This window comes from Leishmania martiniquensis, chromosome 4, assembly GCF_017916325.1.
Source record: "Leishmania martiniquensis isolate LSCM1 chromosome 4, whole genome shotgun sequence".
Classification (NCBI taxonomy): domain Eukaryota; phylum Euglenozoa; class Kinetoplastea; order Trypanosomatida; family Trypanosomatidae; genus Leishmania; species Leishmania martiniquensis.
In genome coordinates this window covers 301140-326180 of record NC_090139.1, presented here as the reverse complement: position 1 = coordinate 326180, position 25041 = coordinate 301140, and the positions used below count along the sequence as shown (strand labels likewise).

At 63.9% G+C, this 25041-nt stretch overlaps 6 protein-coding genes across 6 annotated transcripts; all 6 read left to right on the top strand.

The window, feature by feature from the left end:
- Nucleotides 1-885: 885 nt before the first annotated feature.
- Nucleotides 886-4329, top strand: LSCM1_07480 (uncharacterized protein; the record flags this gene model as incomplete). The annotated part of the gene is made up of 1 exon (XM_067324848.1): nt 886-4329. One exon carries the CDS (start codon nt 886-888, stop codon nt 4327-4329), a length of 3444 nt encoding a protein of 1147 aa, XP_067181455.1.
- Nucleotides 4330-5905: 1576 nt separating this feature from the next.
- On the top strand, nt 5906-6370 carry LSCM1_07479 (uncharacterized protein; the record flags this gene model as incomplete). The annotated part of the gene is made up of 1 exon (XM_067324847.1): nt 5906-6370. The coding sequence occupies one exon, from the start codon at nt 5906-5908 to the stop codon at nt 6368-6370; it is 465 nt and encodes a 154-aa protein (XP_067181454.1).
- A 2000-nt stretch (nt 6371-8370) lies between these two features.
- On the top strand, nt 8371-12087 carry LSCM1_07478 (uncharacterized protein; the record flags this gene model as incomplete). The annotated part of the gene is made up of 1 exon (XM_067324846.1): nt 8371-12087. The coding sequence occupies one exon, from the start codon at nt 8371-8373 to the stop codon at nt 12085-12087; it is 3717 nt and encodes a 1238-aa protein (XP_067181453.1).
- Nucleotides 12088-13142: 1055 nt separating this feature from the next.
- On the top strand, nt 13143-13826 carry LSCM1_07477 (uncharacterized protein; the record flags this gene model as incomplete). Its single annotated transcript, XM_067324845.1, has 1 exon — nt 13143-13826. One exon carries the CDS (start codon nt 13143-13145, stop codon nt 13824-13826), a length of 684 nt encoding a protein of 227 aa, XP_067181452.1.
- An 859-nt stretch (nt 13827-14685) lies between these two features.
- On the top strand, nt 14686-15801 carry LSCM1_07476 (uncharacterized protein; the record flags this gene model as incomplete). Its single annotated transcript, XM_067324844.1, has 1 exon — nt 14686-15801. The coding sequence occupies one exon, from the start codon at nt 14686-14688 to the stop codon at nt 15799-15801; it is 1116 nt and encodes a 371-aa protein (XP_067181451.1).
- Nucleotides 15802-17065: 1264 nt separating this feature from the next.
- On the top strand, nt 17066-19645 carry LSCM1_07475 (uncharacterized protein; the record flags this gene model as incomplete). The annotated part of the gene is made up of 1 exon (XM_067324843.1): nt 17066-19645. The coding sequence occupies one exon, from the start codon at nt 17066-17068 to the stop codon at nt 19643-19645; it is 2580 nt and encodes an 859-aa protein (XP_067181450.1).
- Between the last annotated feature and the right edge of the window lie 5396 nt (nt 19646-25041).

Sequence of the window (25041 nt, the reverse complement as noted above, 5' to 3'; positions counted from 1 at the left end):
TGCACTCGTCTTTCCCCCAAGCCCCTCCCATTTCCTCCTCTGTGCCTCTGGAGAGGGTGTCCCCGCGGGTATACGCACACACACACTCTAAAAGGCCCCCGCGCTTATTTGCCATCGGGACGACGTTCGTGGCGGTTGCCGTTGTCGTCGAGGGGGGCAGCACAGACGAGTCGAGCGCACACAGAGGGCGCACTGGCGTCAATGTAAAGGAAACATTTTTTTCGCCGCTACAAACTGTACTTGCCACCCAACGCACTCACTACGCGCACAAAGAGAAAGAGTTATCCGCGCCCTTTTCTTCGATATCTGCCCCCTCCCCCTCTTACACCACCACCCCACTACACCCTTCACCCCCGAGACACCCCCCCCACATCTTTCCTTCAGCACTGATTCCTTAACCCACTTCTGTGTGTGGTGCGTCGTGTCGGTGTCGCCGGCAACTTCGTCGGAGAAGAACCGCAGAATCGCCGTCGGTGTCGCGCACGCACTCATCCATAAGCGCCACCGCCACCGCCTTCTTCGGCAGTCCTTCCCGCCTCTTTCATCTGTGCTCTTCCCTTCTTTTTTCGTGCTCTTCGGCCCCCTCCACTGCGTGCGCGTATGCGCCCCCGCCCATCCTCAGCTCCTCCTCACCATCGGCATCATTTGAAGGCTCCATTCGAAGGGTAAACTCCTCTCCTCCCTCCTCTCCCTCTCTCTCTCTCTGTGTGGCACGCGTTCTCGCACTCGCTCCATCTTGGGCGCACGCTTCGCTATCGTTTTGGACCTCCAACATCTTCCCAGGCGAGCGTACACTGGCGAACTGCGGGTCGGTGTAGCTCCTCCTCCCTCCCCCAACCCCAGACTCGCCACCGCCACGCCGCTTGTCGACACGCGCGCGTCGGCATGGGAAATGGCATGTCCGGTACGAGCCGGGCGGGCTCACCACATTCTGCGCCTGCCCGCGCCTCCTCCGCGGCGTCGACCGTGGGGCCGCGGACACGGAAGGTGCTCGTCAACGCCGCCCCACGAACGTCGACCAACAACTTTCGCTCACCCGCTGCCATCACGGAGGCCTCTGTGAACCGCCAGAATCTCCTGCAGAGCCCAGAGGTGCGGTCGGCGTCGCTTCAGCAGGCTGCCGCCCACCGCCGTCAGCACCTTTTGGGCACGAACGGCACCGGCCCTGCTGCCCGCTTGGCGGCGCGCGAGCGCGCGACGGATGAGGAGGACTCCCTCGAGGCCTTCACCCGAAACGCCGACCCCGCTTCGCTGCGCGTCTTGGAGCTGATCCAGCAGTCCGACGCCGTTCCCCCGGACTGCCCGAGCGAGAAGTTGCGGCTGCTGCAGCAGTGCTACCCCCTGCTGGAGATCGTGCCTAAGGCCCGCTTCGATCAGCTCGCCGTCACCGTGCACCAGAAGGAGGGCGACATCTACTACCAGCAGGAAGACATGGAGAGCGCCAAGAGCACCTACAGTCGCGCCGTCACGCTCGCAGAGAAGCGTGTTGCGCGGCAGGAGACGGACATGTATACTGTGCTGAAGCGCTACGTGTTGGCGATGGTAGGGATGGCACGCATCTGGTACAACCACGAGCGGGACCGCCAAGGCTTCACCTTCGCTGACCAGAAGCGCCCCAGGGTGCACGCCGCCGCCGACGACGGCGACGCTGCGGACGACGCGAACGCGTCCATGCACTCGCTCGAGAGCAGCCTGGTCTCCGACGGAGGGAGTGTCTTCAGCCTGAACCAAGCCATCTTGAAGTCCATGGCGCCGCGACCGCCGCGCCGGCAGACGGGCCCGCTGTTTCAGCGTGTGCATGTGCGGGCGCCGCACGTAACGCAGGACGCGCAGCTCAATCGCGAAAACGAGTTTGTGTTGCACAGTCGCGTGGCACGCGAGCTGGTCGCCTCGCCGTGCGAGCTGCTGCTTCTGCGGTGCTGCGAGGTGGTGCAGATTGGCCACAACGCGCAGTCGGAGCTCCTCATCCCAGCGCAGATAGAGCTGGCTCAGATTTACGAGGATCTCGGGCTCTACAGCCGTGCGCTACTGCTTGTGCGACGCTGTATGGGCATCTTGTGCTCCGTGTATGACTACGACCACCCATGGGTGGTTCAACTGGCGCAGCGCGCCGACAAGCTTGAGGGGCTGCTGGGGGAACAGACGCGCAACAGCATGGCAACTAAAATTCAGGCCACGTGGAAGATGCACCGAGCGATGCAGCAGCTGGAAGACGCGCTGGGGCACCCCGTGCGGCGGCACCAGTGGATTCCGCGCAAGTACCGCACGACGCCCGACCTCGACTTCCTCGGCAAGTACGCCAGCGACATGCCCGAAGATGGGCTTCTTGGCGACAGCGACGACGACAAGGTCCGCGGCGGCCTCAGAGACGGCGACGGAGGTGACGGGCCGCAAGCCGCCGAGGGCAACGCCATGGCACCGAAGCAGTGGTCATTGGTGCCGCAAACGGCCCCTGAGCACGAGAGAGATCTGCACACCGCCGAGTCGTACTACCCCGCAGGCGCCCTCGTCCGCTACGCCCCAACGGAGCACGCGGAGGGCGGTGACACGTTCACCACAGTGCTGCCGAACGCGACCGTCGTGGGGACGACCCAAGATACACAGACAGACACAAACGTGCAGCACACCGAGTATGGGGATGTGCTGACGGTGCGCACGACAACGATCACCAAGACAGTCACCGAAGACGATGTTGAAAGCACCGAAGATGGCACGGATGCGGAGTCCTCCGAGGATGCAGGGCAGTCGGCGACTTCGCTGCCATTAGCAGTACCACCACCACCACCGCAGCAGCAGCAGCAGCATCCACGCTACATCACCGACACCGCGCACCCAGCCCCACCAGCGGCGCCGTACCCATACGATGACGATGCGGACGAGTGCATTGAGGAGCAAGAGTACTCGTGGGCGGAGCGGGTCTCTACGGAACCGCAACAACAGCCTCCGCCACTGCCAATGCGGCGAGCGGAGCAGACGCAGCTCTCGCTGCGCAGCCAGACTGTGTCGACTCAGGCGCGTCTCTCGCCTCCACGTAGCGATAAGCAGACGGAGGCGTCGGCGCCGCCGAGGCACAGGGAAGACGAAGAGCCGCCGCGGCCGCGCCGGCAGTCCTCTGCCTCGATGTCCAGAATGGCCAGGGGATCAGAGAGTGTCAGCCACCTCCACCCCGTCGTCGGCATTCCCTCAGCCGTCGCCCGCGATGCTCACCTCTGTGAGAGCCGACTGCCGGAGCAGCTGTGGCCAAAGCCAGAGAGAGAGCAGTCGCCCCCGCACAGCCCCCGCGAGGGTGAAAGTGCCCTTGGCAATTTGCCGCGCCGCCCGGGCCAAAGTGCAGATGTGCGGCGGCAGCAGCTGGCGCCGCCCAGCCACGCCAGCAGCGACGACGTCGCGCCGCTGGACCAAGAGGAGGAGGAGGAGCATAGCGACGCCCACCTGTCCTCGTTGGCATCGTCACGACCACATGCGCCGAGTGTGCGCCACCACTCGCGCCGGGAGCAGCTCGGTGACTTGGTGCAGCCAAACGCATCGTACGAAAAAGAGTCGAACGGGTGCCCGCTCTTCTTGCCACCACTAGGCTACCGCGGCGACAACGGACAGGGCTGTCCATCAGGGATGCCGGTGTTTCTGGAAGCCCCGACGAGCGAGTACCCGTCAGCGCTCCCGCACGTGCCGCGGCAGCCGCGGACCATCAAGACGACTCGTGACTACCGGATCGTGAAGACGCGGCGCGTGCGCACCTACGTGCGAGAGCCAGCCCCCAGCAGCGCCGAAGTTGAGAACTCGAGTAGCAGCAGTGGCAGTGTGACCGCTGAAGATAGCATGAGCAGTGCGAGGTGGGAGGAGGGCTCCGTCTCGGGCAGCAGCTGCAGCCGCATCGTCCATAGCGAGAGCGTGGAGGAAGACGAGGATCGGGTGGATGCAGCCAGCATCGACTCTAAGCCCAACAGCACCGCCGCGCCGCGGCAGCAGCATCTGTCACAGAAGGCACGCGCAAGCTACATGCCGGTACCACACCGCCCGCACAAGCCATGGATGCCCACCCCTCCCACCAAGCCAATGACGCAGTCGACAGGGAACGGTAGCTGCAGCAGCGATGCGGCGGTTCAGCAACCAACGCCGCTGCCGGTCAATGCAGAGGCGATACCAACGACCTCCGAGAAGGACTCGGGCGACGAGGGCAGTAGGGTAGTGCCCGGCTACAGCACGAGTACCACCACAGTCACGCGACATGTCAAGTCGGGCCGTAACGGTACAACGACGCGTACGACACGCCGATACAGCACCTCCACCAACGTGCAACAGACATGCGACGGTGAGAAGAGTGATTAGGAGGAATGCATACGATAGGTTGGGGGGGAGGACTAGCCGGCAGTGGAAATGAGGGCTGCTCTTGCCGCTACGAGGCTCTTCACCACCCGCCTATCCCCGTGCGCGAGCCTTTTTTTTTATTTATTTATAATTATGTACACCATTTCGCTTCATCTTCTGTCATCGTCACCGTGGCGAGCGTCACGCATCAGTGCAGGTTTATGCTACATTCGTTACCGATGCCGCATCGCTGCTCTTTTTTTTTTCTCACCTGTGTGTGTGTGTTGCCCGCGTACTGTGCATTCCTCGTCCATCCCGCTCCCTCCATATTTTCCGTAGATGCTTTCGAAAGGGTGAAGAACGATGCCGCTGTCGACAACCTGCCGGTGGGCCTCCGCGAGGGCCTGACATCCCTTCCCCTGGCCCCTCCATTCACCTCACACTTGCGCGCACATTTGCCTCGCCCGCCGCTGTCACCGCTCTTCAGAGGTCTTACGAAGTGGCGGCAACGGATCGTGGTGCTGTACGACACTTTGCATGTCCGTCACCCGTTCCTTAGGGATTTCCCTCATGACCCGATGCCGTCGCCGGTGCGACTGCCAGCGAGTGAGTAACGGAGGAGGCGCTGCCGGTGCTCTCCCCTCGCGTTTATGTGTGTTTCTTTCCCTTTTCTGTCGTGCTGTCGCACGTGAACACACACACACACACACGCGTGTGTGTGTGGTATCTCTGGCGACGCCGCCGGTGCCCCACTCTCATGGCATCTCTCTCTTTGGGTGCATTTGTGTTGCACTCGGCGGAAACGCCCCAAAAAGATAGAAGCAGTGCGCCGCGGAGAGCTCTTCGGCTCGAAGGCGGCGGCGTCTATTCCTCGTGACGTTGCCGTTGTTTCCTCGTCTCACTCGTCGTGTTTTCCCTCTTTGTACGGCCGACGTGAAGGGGCTCACTGCGCTCACGCCCCCCATCACCATCCCTTCTCCTTTTTTTGTCGCTGAGCATGAAGTGCCGATGCGTGAGAGAGAGAGGCTCAGGATAGACAGCGTTCACTCCCATCAGCACGGCGAGCACAGGGTGCTCAACGGGGAAGCGTGGTGCGATAAGGGAGGGAGGAGGGAGGGGGTTGTCTGCTCCGTACAACGACTGAGGACAGAGGTGCCGATCCGCGCGCACAGTCACCTCCTCCCCTCTCCCCCGTCCCTCTCCCTTACACCCGCCTACGCACATAAACACATCAGCGCCCTGTCTCCCTCTGATTTTCTCACGCTCTCTACCCCCCCCTCCCCCTCCGCTTCCCTTCCTTGCGAGGGTGTCGTCGCACGCACGCACCCTCTGCTGTGGCGGCTCGCGCGCCAACGTCTCCTCCCCGTGCCTGTCGCGGTGCACTCTGCAGTAGACGCCGCTGCGGCCACTACCATCATCCCCGTGAGTCGAAGCGGCACGCCTCCCTGCACACGTGCAGCTGCTCCCTCTCTCATTCTCTCTCTCACACACACATACACACACACACACGGATGCCAGAGATCTCATCGAGTCCGTCGTGGTCAACGGAAAGTTGAGAGAGCTTAGCAGCACGCGTGCTACACCGCACTACCCAACGATGCAGCAGCCAGCCCCCACGGCTCGCCGGGACGTGCGGAGTACACTCTCCGGTGTCTACCCTGCTTCTGGTCGGCAGGTGCCCTCTGTTGGCTACGAGCACGACGCCACACGCCGCTATGTGTCTCGGCCCGGAAACGGTAAGATGCCACCAAGTGATGCCATCGCCCGCAGCAACAGCAACAGCGTGAACAGCAGCCTTACCTGTCCCGCACACATTCACGCACCGGCCGTGTCGATGACGCAGCCGTCGCCGCCTCCTGCAGACGAGCACAGCTCTGTTGTGTACACGGTGCAGAACACAACTACGGACACCCTCGCACACGAGACGGAGTACGGTGGCGTCTTGACGATCCGCACAACGACCGTAACGCGCACCATCACAGAACGTCTTGTGGCGAGCGACGAAGACGACAACAGCAGCGAGGACGGCGAGGTGTGCTTAAAAGAGGAGCACGACACGTAGGCATCGCCGTCTCGCCCTCCGTGGGCGATGGTCTCGAAGGACAGGGGGGACGGACCGCGAGTACGGGCGCCGCATACGATTTCTGCCGCTTGCCGTTCCCTGGGGTGTGTGCTTCTTCCTCTTTGTATCGCCGTATCTGTGTGCGCCGCCGTCTCCCACGCATCTCTCCGAGTTCTCTTGCTGTACTCTACGTGGTGGTGGCGGCGTGATGAGTGGGGGAGATGGACTAGACGCTGCCGCGCTTCGCCCTTTCCACACCCTCACTTCCAACCCTTTCTGTTATATCTCCAGGCGCGCGTGTGTGCCCTCTCCCCTACCTCTCTGCGCAGGCATGTATGCGCATTCGTATGTACACGTGTGGAGCACAGCGTGGCGTTCCCCTCACCGCTCTGCCTCCCTCTGTCTCTCTCTCTGTGTCCTGCGCTCGCTACGCCTCGCGGGCACCTCAGATGAGCGTGGAGGTGCGGGCGTACACACACCTTCACGTGCGCGCAAAGGCGCAAGGTGGTGAAGGGGTCGAGGTCGACAAAGATGTGAATGGACGCATGGTGAGGCGTTTAGGCTGTCATCTCGTTCGGTGTCTGCCCGCGTATCTATCCAGGTCGGCTCGACAAGATTGTGCGCGCAGGCGGAGCGAGGGAGGATTTGTCAATGAAGAGAGGGCAGTCCCGCTAAACGGACTCGCCACGGCGCGCAGATGCGCGTGCATGGATATCTGATCTCAACCCCCCTACTCACGCTATGCCTCTCACCCTTCTCTCTCTCCCCACCCCCCGCAACAACAACGGCAACGCATACACACCCGACCCGCAAGCGCCATCCTGTTCCCCTCATCAGCAGCAGCGGTGGCGACGGTCCACGATTGCTTTTTTCCCTACGCGTCTTATCTGCCTTCATCAAGGGAGGGGGCCTCGTCGGCCTCCTCTCATCACCGCCACCAAAAAGCGAAGGCAAAAAGAAAGCGCGATCAAGCACGGAAGTGCAGCGTGCCGCAAGGGCGGTAAAGAGGTCACGTCACCGGCATTCGCGGCCAGATTTCGGTCGTGTGGCAAGGGTAGTGTGTATGTGTGTGTGTGTGTCTTTGTAAAGTTAAGCTCACCTCTTCCCCCCACCATACCATTTTTGCGCTCTTCTCACAGCAGCAGCAGCAGCAAGAAGAAGGAACTCGGTGCGCACCTGCGCCGGCCCCGATCCTTCCGCACACTTACTTCGTATAACGCTTTCAAAGGAAATGGGCGCCCGCACACCCACGCATTCAGCATCCTCCGTTGCCGCGCGAGTTCTCTGACGTACAGCCTTTCCTCCACACACACACACACCTATACATACTAGCCTGCCCCATATACTCGGCCCCCACCCCCACCCTCCCCTTCTCTCCCCCTCCTCCACCCTCTGCCTCTGCTAGTGTGCCTCCTGGCGTGCGCGCAGTGGCAGCGTCCGTCACCGCCCCGCCCCCCACCCCCACGTCGCACGGCCATCTCTGTGTCCTCGCCTCCTCTCTCGGCTCCACTCCTCATAGTTCTCTTTGCAGGTGTGCGTGTGTGTGTGTGCGCGCGCATACATATATATATATACGCATATCGCTTGTGCATCTTCGTATCTTGCCCTGAATGCACCTGTGTGTCTGTCGCTCTCGGCTCCAATCATTCACGCCGTGTAGTGCCCTGACCTCGCCTCTGCTCCAGCCTTCCGCATCCGCCCCTTTTACATCGGTGTGCGTGTTGAGGTGTGGGAGGGTGCGTGGACTGCCCTGGTGAAGACGCGGCCATCACCTCCTTCCCCGCTGCTGCGGGCGCGTGTCCCCTCCATCGCCACAGATACACCATACTCAAGACGCGGGATCAGTCGCCCACCTCAGTCCGCCTCATCGTTCATTCTTTGCCGTGCTGTGCTCATAAGCGGTATTGGCTGCCTGTGAATTCAGCACTGCGGACCACTCCCTTCCTCAGCAACGCGGCTAGACACACACACACACACAGGCTGCACTTGCCGACGACGACATGGAGGCAGACAAGGTGCGCAGTACCATCGCCAGCCAAACCTCCGCCGGGATGGGGCTCCCAGATCGTCACAGCACGCCAGCGTCGCCGCAGTTCCTGCGAGGGTCGTTTGCGGTGACGTCCGCCATCTCGCGTCGCGGCAGCAGTTCTGCGGAGCGGGTGCGGCAGGCAAATACTGATCGCAGCGGAGCGCCTTCAAACGGCACGCTGCAGGACAGCCCCCCTGGGCACCTGCCGGTCCCGGCCGTCCCCTACGCCAACTCGGCCGCGGCACCCCCGAGCTTCACCAGCGCCGGAGGAGTCGTGCCGCACTCCTCCGCTTCTCCTGCCCCCGCCGTGCGCGGCAATAGCACCCGCGGCCACAGTCCCGGCTACCCACCGGAGGCTTTGTCGCTGTCCACAGTGCCTTCCTCTCCGATTGCTCCCGAGCACAGCAGACCCCGAGTTGGCGGCCGTAGCAAGCGAGGCAGCGGTGCGCCACCGCTGGCGCCTTCGCTGCAGCGCACCTCGCTCGACGCCGGCGCGCAGGACGGCGACGTTGTGACCGCCCGAGACGTGGGTGGTGGCAAGCAGTCGATCACAGTGCTGCGAGTGACCTGCGACAGCAACACGCAGGCGTGGGCACGGTCGCCGTCCAGCGATTACACGGCTCACGCAGGCACTAGCAGAAGCGCGCCAGATGTGCGTGGAGCGCCGGCACAGCCCCCGCGCATGGCATTACCGAGCCAGGTAAGCAGCGCCCCCCCACGCGATGGACCCGGTCCGCGTGTGTTCGTTGAGAGCATGGCCCTCATCGCCCCAACTGTGCCCGCAGTGGACCCGGCGCTGCCTCAGACTGTGGCAACGGCTGAGCTCCTCCAGCGACCGCAGCAGCAGCAGCAGAGAGCATCCTGGCCAAGGCCGCCACGGCCCTCCCGAGCAACCAGCACAGCACCACCAAACTATTGGTCACAGCCTCAAACACGCCGAAGCGCCCCTGTCCCGGCTGCGGCCACGTCGACTCAGCCAGCACCTTTTCCCATGCCGCCCTCCACTACGATCTCGCCGCCGGCTACCCGGGCACCCGATAGCGGCTCCCAATCGCCGCTGCAGCCACTGCACGGCGCCTCTCGCGGCTCGCGCACCCCGACACGGTCGACAGCCGCCGTTTTGGCAACTGCGAATAACGGCGCCGCCCTTCACCACCGCTCACGTAACGAGGCGGTGCGCGAGGCGGGACCGCCGCTCCCCACCGGGCCGGCCAACCTGCAGGTGTCGACGACCACTCTGACGACGACGGTCAAGAAGGTGCGGTACCTGCTGCCGGACGAACCTTTTCATCCCGACGCCCCAGACCCGTCCGACAAGGGCGGCCTCACGGCAGAGGAAGAAGCAGCGCTGCTGGACCCGGTAAGCTACAGCTGCGCCGTGCATGAGGTGGCTGGCCGCTGTCCGATGCGGGTGCGGCGGCTCAGCGCGCAGAGCGGTGACCTGCTGCGCGGCCTTCATGGAGCTTGTGGAGAGCAGCTAGACGTCGGTGCGCCGCACCCGCCGCTCCTCCTCGATGACGGCAACCGTTGGGTGCGCACCACGAACAGGCCTGCCGTGGCGACGACGCGGGAACCATGCGGGACGGTGACGGCTGCACAGCCCGCCACGCCCATCTCGCGGGGGACCGGTGCGGCAAGCAAAGTTGCAGCCCCCGACACATGCAGCGACCCCTTCCCCGCCCACCAAGGTGTCGCGGTCGACGCCAGAACGGTGCAGGCGCCCAGGGAAGAAGAGGCGGACAGCTACCTACTTCAGTCCCACGTGCAGCAAACAGCGACAGGCAATCGACTCGTCAAGGGCACTGTATTTCAGCCGCCCTCTGTGGGGAAGCAGCACGCTGATCGGCACCGAGGAAGGTATGAAGCGGATCATCTGAGCGCCGCTGCCGTCGCGCAAATCACTCTCGAGAATAAGGTGAGCGGTGCTAGCGCTCGCCCACCGAAGCCGCAGCGCCCGCGCTCTGGCACTATGGTAGACATCTATGATGAGATACTGCGGCGCGCGCAGCAGCATCGCCGCTCCGCCCTGCCAGTCACCCTTCTTCCAGCCGCTGCACCACCGCAGGTCCTGTCTTTTCCACCACCAGAGACGGCAGCAGGAGCATCGCCACCGACCGCCGAGACGCTTAGCGGTCACAGCGGCAGCCCTGGCTCCGTGTCATCACAGCGGCTCTCCTCGCAGCCGCGCATCCCCATCGTCTACCACGATAAGACGCCAAGCAGCAGCGAGATGAGCAGCCGAAATAGGTACCGCTCCCCCTTCACATACTCAGGACCACAGCTCCAGCAGCAGGCGTCGACGCCCCAAGATGGGGCAGGAGCCACATTCACTGACGGTGAGGCCCCTCGCCTTCCTCGCTACACTCCCCACCCACTCCCGGGTACTCGGCAGCAGCAGCAACGGCAGGCTACGTCGCCGAGCCACTCATCCTCTACGGCGCGCGGTGCACCGCAGCCTCCGGGGGAAACGCATCCGGTAGCACTGAAGCTGCAGCTTTGCGGCGCGCCGCCGTCTCATCCGCAACAGCGGCCGCCGGAGCAGTCGGCTTCGCGATGCGTTGCAACAGGTGGCGGTGCCACAGCGGCCGTATCTAGGAGCGGTAGCCAAATACACAGGTACACGTCTGGTCGCTTCAGCGGGAGCACTGGTGCTGTCCTCGCGCCGCCACTGCCACCGGCCGGCGACTTGGATCGGTTTTACAGTAGCAGCAGCGGAAGTCCGCCGAACTCCGTCCCCAGCTCACATGGGCCTTGTCCTCCAGCAGCGCGAGCGCAGCCCTCTGGGCGGATGACGGAGCTAGCCCCGCCTGCCAATGTCGGCCCCCGACAGCCGGCAGACCCCGGAAAGCCGCGGGCACAGCAGTACGCGGAGGAGGACGACGAAGAGGGGTGCCATGCTGCCACAATGCACCCGTACCACCCTGATGACGACACAGTCCTCGACAGCGCCTTCTCGGACAACACCGTTATGGACGTCGCCACTGTGCACACGACACCGCGACACAGACGCGCCGACGACATCGAGGCAGTGGCGGCGCCGAATGGCAGGAAACCCACCTTTGGTGCACGCGACGCAGTGGATAAGGAGCACCGCCCACTGGAGTCCTACAAAGGTGCCACGCAAATCCAGATGGCGACACAGCTGACTTACGGCAACGGCTCGTCGCTCCAGTCCCAAGTCCTCGCGCAGCCGAACACTGGCGAGAGCTGGTCGCAGCGCACCGGCAGCCTGCCCGCTGTGGCGGTAGCGCGGTCGCACCGCGAGGCCCGTGCTCATCACCGCATGCAGGGCTGGGCGCCGCCGCCGGCGCTGCCACCGCCTCCAGCTGCCTCTGCGGCCGCATCCTCCTCCACGAAACAGCGCGCGGCAGAAGGCGGCAACGCGGGCCACGGAGCTGCACGGCGGCCGTCAGCTGCCGCTGCCACTGTCGCCCAAGTCGAGCGCCTTGAAGCCCACGCAAGCTCCGGCTCCTGTGATACGGACACGCAGCCGGTGACCGTGTCGGAGCGCAGCGAAAGCGACCTAATCCACGGCGAGGACGACGGGCTGTTGAAAAAAGGTCCCCCGGTGCTGGTCCTCGGGGACGAGGTGTTCGCGCCAGAGGGGTATGAATACGTGGAGGAGGGCGACGAGCGCGATGAGGAGGGTGAGCACCGCGCAGGTGGGAGCGGGGAAAAAGGGTGCTGACGCTCGTGTACCTTTCTCGCTGCCGCCGTTTGCGTGCGTGTGCTGTATACGGAGCCTCTCTGAGGGCATAGGTTCGATGTTGTGAGGGCTCGTTCAGCTCTTACTCCTTACCTCCTTCACACTTCCACCCTCCCCCCCACCCCACTCCGCCCCCTCCATCGATGTAGGAGCGGCTCCAGCTCGCCTGTGCGTCTCGTCGCTGCGTACCCTGTCGTCCTCTCACTGCTGCCTACTGGCGGCAATGCCGTCGTCGTGGCAGCGGAGGCGAGCGGAGGAGCCCCGCGAGGCTCAGGGCTTTGGGCGTCACGCAAGCCAAGCTGTGTCAGGTATGGCGGTGTGCGTCTTGTGCACTGACGTTTTTTTTGTTGTATGAAATGGGGGGAGTGGGGGGGGGCACAGTTGCGGCGGCTGCGGCGAAGTTTGCTCCGCATTCGGTACCCGGAAGGATTGAAGATGGGGGCGCACGCCCTTCCCACACACACACACACACACCTGTCTCTTTCTTTCTTTCTCTGATGATGATGTGGGCCTCGGATTCACCCGCCGCCAGAAACACCACCGGTGATGTCGCGGAGGCCGGCGGCGTGGGGGCGGGGGGTGACATACACATTTTGGGCTGACTCTGCTCAGAAGAAAGCAGCAGTCGTAGAGAAGAGCGCGAAGACAGCGAAACATGAGCGCAGTCCACCCCCATCACCGCCCACCCACCCCTAACCACTTAGACGTGCATGAAAGGGAGGCGAGCATCGGCGCTGTGCTGCCGTGGCGGGCGTTGCGGACTCGTCGCTGCGGCTCCCTCGCCCCCGCCCCCAAGCGCCGCGATAGAGCATCGTGACGGTGTGCGCAGCCATGCAAGCCCACATCCGCCACCATCACCTCCCGCACCGATACACGTTGTTTTCTTCTCGCGCGCGCGGGTTCCTTCTCTCTCTCTCTGTGTCGGCTGATTTCCTGTCGCGCTGGGATGGGCACCCGCACACACACACACACCCGTACACACCAACACATGCACACGCAGAGCGTAACGGGTACGCCTCTGGCCTTGTTTAGCACACATGCTTCGGCTTCTTCGACGCTCCACCGCCTCGCATGCTGGGGCCACCGGCATCACCGTGGCAGTCGCCTCGGCGCCAAGTAGCTTCCACCCCGCTGTTGTGAGACGCTGTGGTATTTACCTGACGCCGTCCCTGCTCACCTCTACGGCACCTTCGCAGCAGCAGCAGCAGCAGCAGACCTCCACCACAGCACCGGCGAGTACCACCATGACGACGGCCATCGCGGCCGGGCCCTACCGGCGCGTCGGCCATGTGTTTATCGTCACCTGCATCGACCACCCCTTCAAGTTCTCGTGGGAGGTAAATCGCATGCTGCGCGAGCTCCGTCTGGAGTTCATGGGGCAGACGACGATCGTCCCCGACGTCCCGCAAGTGCGGAAGCGGCTGTGGCGGGTGCGCCACATTATCCGCATCGATCAGCTCGACCTCGACGAGGCGAAGGCTCTGATAGGGGTCCCAGAGCACATTTCGTTTCGCGATTTAGCGGCGCAGATCCCACCAACGTTCGGCCGCGGCGGCTCCGTCGCCAACCCACATATGCGCAGCAAGATGAACTTTATGCGGCTGCGGCGAATGCGGTTGCGTGACGTGATGCACCGCGATCAGCTGGAGAAGCGGCTCCTGGAAGAGAAGCGGCGCGCACTGCAGCAGCAGCAAGACAGCGGAGCGGTGAAGGCAGCGTAGTTCCTTTCTTCATGTCCATTCGGCGCCCCTCTGACAAGGGCACGCGTGCTTCTGCGGTTGGAAGCAGAGACGGTGGTGATGGTGGTGGATGGGTGCGTGTGGATGCGTGCATGCGTGTCCATGTCGCTCTCCAGAGGGAGATAAGCAAAGGAAAAGAGGGCGCCAATAACGGCAGCAGCAAAGTCGCGCCGCTTTGGCTGAGCGGCCCTCTCAGGATTGCAGATGCGCTACATCAGCTATCGCCTCGGCACGTGATGGGTGTCGCCATCACCACTGGCGTTTCCGTGACGGCGGCGACAGCGCTCTTGCTCGTGCCTCGGACACCCTAAAGAGACATGCCTCCCTTTTGGGCGAGGCTGATGCCATCACCCGCACCTCACTGCTCACATCGCCCCCTCCTTCCCCCTCCCCCTCCCCCAACCTCCAACGCTTTCCTCTTGCTCTGTCAAGCAACCTTCCGCAGCGCCACTCGCCCCCTTCCTCCTCCTCCCCCTCACATACACACACACGCACGCACTTGGCGCCGTCGGCCCACACGTCTGCGCAGTGTTACCCACTCGCCTCCACTGTACGTACATAGGCGTCCCGTGCGGCTGTGTAGGTGCCCCTCGCGTCTCTTCCGCTGTCTTCTCACATCGCTGACCGGTTCGGTTTTCTCTTTTCCTGTCCCTCTCCCGCTGCGCATTGAGCTGTTCGGGCCCCCCCTCCGCCATCTGTGGCATTTCTGTTCCGTTTCATCGCCCCCCCCGCTATCTCGGTCTCGCCGAGGCGCAGTGTGGGCTCGGCGTCCCTCTCTCTTTCTCTCTCCCCCTCCCTCGCTGGCCTCTCGCTGAAGATGCGGCAGTCATGCGCCTCGGCCATGCTCCACGGCGCACAGAGGCTTCCGCGCCTGGCACCAGCAGCGGCAGCAGCCGCGCCGTCCTTCACGATAATGCGCTCCTCCATGAGTAGTAGCAGTACTAGCAGGGACAGCCTGCTCACAGCGCATGTTTCCACCGCCGTCATGCGCTGCTTCCACTCAGGCTCGCCGCACCTGGCCGCCCTTCGCACGATGCGGGGCGCCGCTCGCATGATTGTCCCGTTGAGAACCTCCTTCCTGGCTGGAGTCGCGGTGTCGCCGATGGCGGCAGCGTGCTCGTCGCTCTTCGCGGCGCAGCGCTGCTACGGTGTCGCCAGCGTCACCCGCGCGGTGCGCTCACCAAAGAAGCGCAGTGAAGGCGGTAGTCAGCTGCAGGGTGTCAACCACCTCGAACGCTACAAGGGAAAGGAGGAGGAGCAGAAGGGCGGACAAGGCGACGAGCAAGAGAGCCCGTTCAACATGAACTCAGGCCCCGGCTACCTGCCCTTCCCACCACCCTTCCACACCATCAACATTGTCATGATTCTCTTCCTCGCGAACGTTCTGTGCTACCTCATCATGAACTTAGGCAACGACGACTGGCGCGACTTTGTAGTGGAGCACTTCACTCTGTCTCATGAGAACTGGACACGCATCTACCCCCTCTTCACCAACGCCTTCTACCAAGAGAACATCCTCCAGCTGCTGATCGACTGCTGGCTGCTCTGGCAATTCGGTGACACCATGCTGGGCTTCCTCGGCAACACCCGCATGACCTTTTTCGCGCTACTCTGCACGCTCGGCGGCAGCGTCATCCATGTGGCGCGGCAGAAATTTGAGCTCTACTATGGAATGGACGAGCTGGAGGTGCGCGGCCGCTGCTACGGGCCGAACCCGTTCATCATGGGCCTCGTTGCCATTGAGGGACTCATTTTTCGCCACCTCAACTTCATTCAGCAGCCGCCCATCCCTTTCCTTGTCCTGACAGCGTTCGTTATGGTGATCGACGTCTGGCGCATCTTCACGACAAAACCAGAGGAGCACGGCGCGGCTACTGGTGGTGCGCTCATGGCGTACCTCTTCTGGGCCCTGCCGACCCGCATGCTGGGGCTCGACAAGCTGACGGCCACGCTGTAAAACCAAGAGAGCGCCGTGACGGCCAATGCGAAGAGCGGAGGGGAACAAGGTGAGGTGTGTGGGAAGGGGGTGAAAGAGCTTCAGCAGCGATGGCCGCGAGATAGTGGAAGGGGGAGGGAGGGAGGGATAGTGCGAGCATCGAGCCTGCACCACTCCAGCTAGCAGAGCACCGTGAGGAAGAGTCGAGGGTGCGAACGCGGGCAAGAGAGAGAGCTGTTGACGATCATGCCGAATGGTGTGCGTGCCTCATCCGCTCCCTGCTCTCTTCGCCAAGCTGACCACCCCACACCCCTCTCTTCCTCTGCTGTCCATGTGGCTGGCAAGCGCATACGTGCTTGCGCATGTCTATGTATGCCGGTTAATTACTTCACAGTAGCGCTAACTATGGTCTAAGCTCGCAATCGTTGGGAGGGAAGGAGAGGAAGAAGGGTGGCGGGGGTGGGGTGGGAGCCTGCGTGGAACTATGCGTGTGTGGGTGTGGGTGTGGGTGTGGGGGAGGAGGGGGGAGCATCCCCGCTGACTGAGCTCGAAGGCGGATGCCTACGGGCGTGTGTCTGCGAGTCTGAAGAAGTGAGGGTACAGGTGCTGTTGTCAGGCGACCCAAGCAGCGGATTTGCCCTCCGCTCTCCGCACCATTCGTCTATGCACGCAAGGCGTAATGAGCTGAAACAAAGAGAAAGCAGCGAAGCCGTTCTGACATAAATTTTTTTACGACGGCGCCTCTGCATGAAGGGGCTGGGTGGGGGGAGGAGGGGAAGCCGCGACGTCATCACGTGCGCCTTTACTTCCACCTTCTCCATCCGCCCCCTCACATCCCTCCTCCCCACACACACACATGCACACAGACCTTTTCCTCCGCTGCGCCTCCCCTGCGCTGCCGCTGCACGTGCTGAAATTCGCTCATGGCATCAGCCATCTTCTCCCACATGTAAGCGTGTCGGGCCCGTCATCGTCATCGTCTCTCTCCCTACTGCTCACAGATCTCCTCTGCGCTGCTCCTCGCGTGCTCTCTCCCCTTCCTCACCCCTTCCATCACGCACGCACACATACAACGTGTGGATGAATGTGGCGCAGCGCGAGCTTCTCTGTCCGAGAGAGCAGGCCATTTCGTTTCGCTCGGGGTGTGTAGAGACACGGTGTGCACATCGAATTATGCGTCTCGGTCGAGGCAGCCAAGCGGACTCACTTGTGAGTGCGCACACCGCCGGGGCAATACAAGCGCGCGCACGTACACACGCCTCTGCAAAGGCGTCCACTGTGCAGGATGAGTTCTCCACCATTGCAGCCACACCCGATGTGGACGCTCCGAGCGCACAACACACATGATGCCGCCGCTGCCCTCTTTGAGGAGATGAGCCACGCGGCAAGAACGGGGGGATGCGCGGGAGCTTTGCCGACAGCCTTATCAACAGCGGCACCGCTGTCGCACGTGCAGCACCCGCGTGGCAGCGGTTACGGCAGTGCCGCCGCTGGCGACTCGTCGTCGCAACCTCCGTGCAGCACAGGCCTGTCCCCTGCGGCGCCGGCAATCACGACAGTCTCGTTGCCGAGTGTCGGCAACTCGGTGCCGCCACTAGCGCTGCCAGCCACCGTCCAGGCGCCGCACGAGGAGGACCCGTACTTTTACGTGCGCCCTTTTAGCTCTGGGCAGGCGGCGGTGGGCTCGCACCACAGCGGTGGCAGCTGTGATCCGTTGGCGGCACATGCAGCGGCACACTCACGTGGGGTACCGGCATCATCCTCAACCTGCTCCTCACCGCCGTTGCGGAGCAGCTCACTGACGGGCCTTGGGAGCGTCGCTAACGCTGGCGCTCCGCTCGACGTCGAAAGCGGCACGGGGCACAACAGTCCAGGCGCCCTGTCGCCGACGTTGCAGTCGCTCGCTCTTCCCACTGGGCTCAGCGGCGGCGCTGGAAGCGTCGGGCCGCCGGGATCGCATCTGACGACGCCCTCCAACACGCGCGGCACCCCCACTGCTGCGGTCGGGCCCGTGGCGACTCCCGTGTACGTGTGGCACAACGCCACCTCAGTGGCAGGAGCGGCGCCATGGCTGCGCTTGCATCGGCCCGCCGTCGTCGGGGCGACGCCGACAAGGCCGTTGGGTGTCACCGGCGCCGGCGCAGGAGGGCGACGGGGATATGTGGCCGCCACCGGCGGAGGGGCCGGCGGCGTGGGAGCGCCACTGAGTCCAGGCGGCAGTGGTGTTGGCATGCTGGCCTCGCCGCAGCAGCCCAGTAACCCGCTGGTATCGCACGAGCACGCGCATACCAAGACCGCATCAGGAGTGGCTGACGAGGACGTCGCCCAACGGCATTCTGGTCGGGGACCCACTGGGAGGAACTCGTGCGGCGGTGCTCCAGTGGCGACAGGCGGCCTCTCGCGTCCGCATCCACAGCAGTCACTTCTCGCCAATGACCTCTGCAGCGGCGGCGCCTTGCACGGGTCGGGGGCGGTTCTGCCCTTCACCCTTGTTCCGCCGCTCCGCTTCGCACGCGTCGAGTCCGGTGTGTACCGCGGAGCCTACCCCGTCCTGCGGAACTTCCCGCACATTCGGCGACTGCGGCTGCGTACGATTGTGTCGCTCATACCTGAGCCCCCGACGTTTGATCTCCAGTGCTTTGCGGAGGCGGAGCACATTCAGCTGCACCACATCCATGCCGAGCGCGCGAAAGGCGAGGTGCAGCTGTTGCCGTCGGAGCTGAGCGAGGCGCTGCAGCTCATCTTGAACAAAGATATGCACCCCCTATACGTCCACTGCCTCGATGGCCGCCACGTCACCGGCCTCGTCGTCATGGCGCTGCGCAAGCTGCTGCAATGGGATGCAAAGGCTGCCCACGCCGAGTACCAGCGCTTCACCCGCGAGGTGCAAGATGAGGTGGCGTTCATCGCCGACTACACCGGCCCTCTCCTGGTGCCGCCGCACTTGCCGGCGTGGCTCTGGGGCGGGTCCCTCTACGACGCGGCGACGGGGCAACAGAAGCGCCTGCCTACGTCGATGCGTCTGCGCTTCTCCACCGCGGTCTCCGGAGGAGCTGGGGGTGGCGCACCATTGGCCGCTGGTGCTGGCCCTGCGAACAGCCCACTGGGGTCCATGAGCGCTGCCGTGAGTCACAACGCGAAGGGGGCCATGCGCGACGCGGGTGGCGATCTGCGTCCACAGGCCGCCGCGCCATGGATGCGTGTCCCGCAGGCTGAGGTGGTGGCCGAAGACGGGCAGCACTACATCGATGTCGACTCTCTTCCTGTCGCACAGGCGCCACTTGGCAACCTGCCAGGCGCCGCACGGCCGAACTGCGTTTCACCGATGAAGCCCTCCGTCCCCAACAGCAGTGGGCCTGCTTCTGTTAGCGAAGGTCGCGCTGGGGCAGGAAATAGGGGGCTCAATCCTATCCGAAGTGAGGTGCCCTTCGGCTACTGCACCACTGAGAACAATAGCCTGGCGGGGCCCGCGACCGTGGTGGCGGCAAGCGGGACCGGCAGCGTTGGAGGCGGCACTCGCTGGCGAAGCACGGCCTCTGGGGACGCACTGGAGCCGCATCCAGGGAGGCTAACCCCTTCCCTCGCTAACAGCGACGCCGCTTCCCGCAAGAACCGTGGCGCCAACGGGCTGCTGGACGGACGTCTGAGCGCACTTCTCTGGACGTCGGGGCTAGTGGCGCCGTCGGCGGCGGTAGGCGGTAACAGCAGTAGCCCTGGAGGCGGCCGCGTGAGTGGCGGCTCAGCCGTAGGAAGTGGTGGTGGTGGCACGAGCGGCAGCTGTGGGGCAGCGGTTGGGGTTAGTGGACAAGCGACTGTCTTGGCATCGTCCTCAGCGGGGACCACGAAGCGAAGCTACTCTCGCTGAGCCAGCACGGGGTCGTGCATATCTCACTCGCTGCTGGACGCCTCAAAATCGGGTGGAGGGGGTCCCTTTCTGTAGGTGTACGTGCGTGCGCGCCAGTGCACTCGTGCTTTTTCTCTGCCTATCCCAACACGAAAGGGCGATGCCCAGCTGAGGCGGCGGCGGCGCAGGACGAGGGGGAGGGGTGCCGCCAGCAGTACAGAACAGACGGAATAAGCACACGTGGGGAACGGAGCCGTGGAAGAGGCCATGTCGTGGGTCTGCCAGTCGGCACACATCGCCGCGGGACTCTTGTGACGAAGCGCGCCGGTGTACATGTATGCGCGCATCTCGGCTCATGCCTTTCGCCGTACCCGTCGCTGCTCACCCCTCTCCTCCTCCTCTCTCTCTGTGTGAGTGTGTGTACGTGTATGCACGTCGTGATTTTAGCACGGACGCATCTCTTCCAGTGCCCGTGTTGGTGATCAGCAACGAGCATACTTCACTCTTCGTCACTCGCCTCTTCTGCCTGCACCACCCATTGTGATCGACGCTGTTTTTCACCTCCACCACACACACACACGTCTCTCTTTGTGATTAGTGCTTGCGCTTATGTGTATCCCCTTTCCCTGCGAGCTGTTGAACCACAGTTGAGTACCCGTAGTAGTGCGTACTGGGAGGGTGGTGGTGGTGGTGGCTGCCCCGTTAAAGAGGAAGAGGAGAACGCGTGCGCCCACCTCGTGCTGCGGTCGCTGCTCGCACCGCCCGCTTTGTTTTTTTCTGTATATATGTAAAGGACTCAGAGGGGCCCCTTCAGTGTGATCGGCATCGGTATTCTCCAGCATGGACCTCACTGCATCGGGCACCGTGCACGGCCCCGCCCCAGTGGCCCGTTCCCCTCCAGCACATCATCGCCGTACTCACCGCAGCAGTACCGGTGCGGACCGCAACAATGACGCCGAGTCGTCCAAGCATCGCAGCAGCAGCTCACGGCCTCATCATCACCGGCACCATCGGCACCACCATCACCACCCGGACAGCAGCGAGCACAGCTCGCGCCACCGTAGGCACCACTCCCCAACGGGAGCCGACAGTTTGCAGAGCAGAGAAAAAACAGCGGCACTCAGCGAAAGCGACTTCGCGCCATCCGCCATCACGGATCATCGAGACTTGCAGGTGCAGGAATCGCGTAAGCAGCCCCTTCACGGCGCGGCGCCAAGCAGCCGTGCCAGCATCACCCATAGCTCACGACTACCAATGCGAAGGCATGAACGGCTTTCACTGACGGAGGCACCGGGAGAACCGCTGAGATTGTCAGTAGCAGTCGCGTCGTCCGCGACGGCGCCGGCCTTGAGCACCGCCAGTGAAGTGATGCGCCACCGAGATGCGTTGGCGAGGCCGTACGACGTTGCGGCTTCGCCGATGAAGCTCTCGGCAGCGGCAGCGCCGCTATCGCCGGGGTCGTTACTCGTCTTTTCAGGTGAGCTCCCGGCGGAGGCGGGCGAGTACGCCTCGGCCGCCGAGCCCTTGGCGAACAGGGCGAAGCGGGATGGGAGCATCCACAGCAGCAAAAAGTCGAATAGGGTCGACGGTGCCGCTTCCGCCTCGCAGTCGCTGACACGCCAGCAGGCCTCGTCATTATCGGAGGCGGCCGTCGCACCCCTGTCGACAGCCGCGGCTGCTCTGGGGTCGCAGGACGTTAGCCCCACCAAGCCCGATGAATTGGTGCGCTCCTGGCAGCAAGAGGTCGACTCAGACCGAGAGAAGCTTCCGTCATCGCTCACTTCCTCTGTCTACCGCTCAGGCCACAGCGCCCCACGGAGTGTGCCGCCCGTTCCGGCCCCGCGGCCCACGTCCTCCCACCGCTCCATCGCAGGCACCGCAAATGGCGCGCCGTCCTCATCGGCAACATCCGCCTCGCAGCGAGCCCGCGTAAGAGAGGAGGCGGAGGCGCTGTCGCAGGGAGGCTCTGCATTGCGGCGAACCTCAGAGGCACCGAGCCAAAGCGGCGCTGGCCAGGCGCGTCGGGAGGCCACTGAAGGCGCCGTCGAGGGTTTTGACAGCCCTGCCGGCTACCGGTCTGCTGCATCCCCGTTAGGTGTCGTGCCACCCTCCGCACGGGCAGCCGTCGCCGCGGGTCGGTCGCCATCTATGCACACGCACACATCGTCCACGGTGACTGGGGGCGCGCGCGAGAGCGCCGCCTCGGCGCGTCCCGAGAGAAGGGAATTTAGCGGTACGGATGGCGCAGCGAGCTCGGTGGATCGGCGCTCGCCGATACCTGACCCGCACAACAAGGAAAGCCGAAGCAGCTCTCGCGACGGCAGCGGCTCGTATCCGCCGCCACCAGCCTCCGCATCGTTCTCGCTGATGCCGGTCGCCGCTGTTGCCTCTTCGCTCAAGGCACCACAGCAACAGGCCATCCAGCGTACCTTTCGCGCATCAGCAGCGGCGTCCGTGGACGACGGGGACGCAGCAGCGCCGAACAGTACCCGCAGCTCTACCATCCCTCGCTCCGGCAGTGGCTCGCACTGCCGTGTGTCGTCGTCGCGGCGCGCGTACGAAGTGAGTGTCACCAGCCGCCTCACCACGAGCTTTGAGCCCTTCCACCTCAACACGGAGCGCCGCAGCGCCGCTAGGCGGACGGCATCGCCTGGCAACGGGCCACCAGACCCGCTTGCCGAGTTGCCTGCGCAGGAGCGGCAGCGCGTGGTGAATTTGCCGCACCGCCCGAGCCCCGCGGCCGGAATTTCGCGACTGGACATCACCTTTGAAGAGGACGCGAAGGAGGCGTACAGGCAGATGTACGTGGTCGACCCGCTCCTGCGCAGCCGCCCCGGGCGGCGCCAGTTCTATGTACCAGAGCAGGCAGACCTGTTCGGCATGTACGCGGAGTCGCCTATGACGGTGGACGAGGATGGCAACAGGACGGTCGAGCAGCCCTTACCGATCCCGGTTCAAGCGAAGAGCTTCGTACACGCAGAGAGGAGGAAGTCGTCAGGGCCGCCGCCGCAGCGCTCCAGTCCTCAGCCACAGAGCGACGGCGCTGGTCTTGACGCCGGTGACGAGTCTGTGCAGCCGCCACCGGCAGCCCCTGCCTTGAGCGTCCAGTGTGAAAAGGCTGCAGGAACTGACGCCAGCAGCACCAGGAACGGCGATGTGGCGGTGGCGCTCCCCGGTCACGGCCTCTCCCGTTTTGCTGCCGGGTACGGTGAGGAAGCAACAGCGAAGGGACGCGGCGCTCTCACGTCGCCGCGTGGTCGCATCGTTACCGACATTACTGCGCCGTACCGGCGCAACATGGCAGCCAACACAGGTCGCACAGGTAACAGCGGGTGCGAGCCGCTCATGCCCCGCTGTCTATCCCCACCATGTGGCGCAAAGACGTCATCCCCACTCTCAGCGAAGTCGTCGCTGCGTGAGGCAGTGCTGATGGCAGAGAGGTCTCAAGGCTCGACACCGTTCACCATCATGCGGCCCCAACCCCCCTCACCGCCTGCTGTACCGTCGCTGGATCAGCAGCAGCAGCAGCAGTGCGGCGATGTCATGGTGGTGCTGAGTGAAGACGAGGAATATGGCTACAACGCGCAGCCGGCGCCGACGATTACCGTGCCAGCGGAAGTTTTCATTCAGCTCTCCGCGGAGGGCGTTGCGAGAAGCGGAGGCCGACACTGCGGAAGCGTCTCGCTGCCGGTGAAGCTGGCCGTGGTCCCACAACGGGCGCGCGTCGATGCCAGCACTGAAACGAAACTTGATGTGGTGGCCGCTTCAACGCCGGCGGCGGCCACGGCGGCCAGCGTTATCGATGCGCAACCTCCAGCCAGCGTTCTTGGCACCACAGCAGTGAAGCGGGGAAGCCGGCAAGCGTGCGACGGCAAAGAGGCCAGTAACGTGACGGAGAAGGCACCTACTGCGTCTTCCGTTACCACCGCCGTCTCCCCTTCCCATGACGCTCTCGACACCGAAACCGCCAGCAGCAGCAGCAGCAGGGTCAGGGCGGGCTCGGTCGCTGCTGGGGGTCCCAGTGAGCCGCAGGGGGCGCCGAGGGACTCGCGGAGAGACTCAGCAACCTCGACGTCAACGCCGCTGCCGGTGCAGGGGGAGCAGCTGCAACCTGCCGAATCGGAGCCGCCGGCACCGCCGTCTGAGAGAGCGGCGTCGCCCACTCAAGAGACATCGACGCACTCCATTGCGATTAGCATGGTGGCTCTGTCCACCGCCGTTGATTCGCCGCCGGAGACGAAGGTCTCCACAGCAAGCCACCACGCAGGCCCGGCGTCCGTGTCGATGTCCTCACTGTCCGAATCCTCGCCGGCGCCGCTGTGCGAAAGGCGCGAGAAAAAGTCGGAGCAGGAGAGCGCCACGCCAACGAAGGAGACGCTGACGTCAGTGCCAGCCGCAGCAACAGCAGCAACGGTGTCGCCAAGCTTATCCCCGGCTGACGCGCCGCCTCCTCTTCCTCCATCTCCGCTCACCAAGGCGGCAGCTGATGTCGGCGGCATATGTAGCAAGCCGTCGGCAGCTCAGGAAGTCGGTGTTGCCGCGCTGTCACGGTACAGGCGCGAGGCGGCATCCACTGCGAAGGGCAGCGGCACGAGCCGCAAGCATTCCTACAGTCGGCGTCGTGAGGCTGGCGCTACCGCGGTGTTGGCTCAGGGTGATACCGAGGTGCGCTCTTCTGCGGCATCCCTCTCTGCGACTGCGCCCTCTGCAGCCTCGACGTCACGAGCACCATCGATCTCCGCCTCATCATCCCCCTCCGTCCTTGGGGCTGTAGTCGGGCACCACGGCAGCTTCAGCCAAGCCCCGCACGTCTCTGAGAGAGGTACCCAGACCGAGTTCGTCTTCGTGCTGGACGACCTGCAAGGACGCCAGCTCCTGCAACGCCAGCAAGAGCAGTTGCTCGCAAACCTGCAGCTCATGCAGTTGCAGTTGAATTCCCAACAGCAGCCGCAGCCGCAGCCGCTGCTGCAGATCCTTAACGCGGGTGGCTACAGCCCATCTGCGGTCGACACCTCCTCGATGTCGCAGATGCCACTGAGCCCGCCACACCACACCTCAGGAAGCACAGGCCCTTCCGTGACGCAGCGCCAACGCGCCACGAGCATACCGGCCGGTGTCTTCTCGCCTCCGCCGCGGCGCCGCTATTACGTGAACAACTCAAGCGCCGTGCGTGATGTGCTGCGGTGGACCAACTAGCAGGTGGCCGGCCCATTGCGCCGGCCACCAACCAAGAAAAGCTGTATTCGCATGAGTAAGAGTTGAAGCGTGCCCCTGTACATGACGTGGAGGAGGCTGGGTAGTTGGGCGTACATGTATGCTCCTCAGCGTTGCAGTGCTTCGAGACCTCCCCACCCCCTCCCCCACCCCCGACATGCGCGAGCACACACGCCGGCATCGTCGAGATGGTCTCTCCTCTG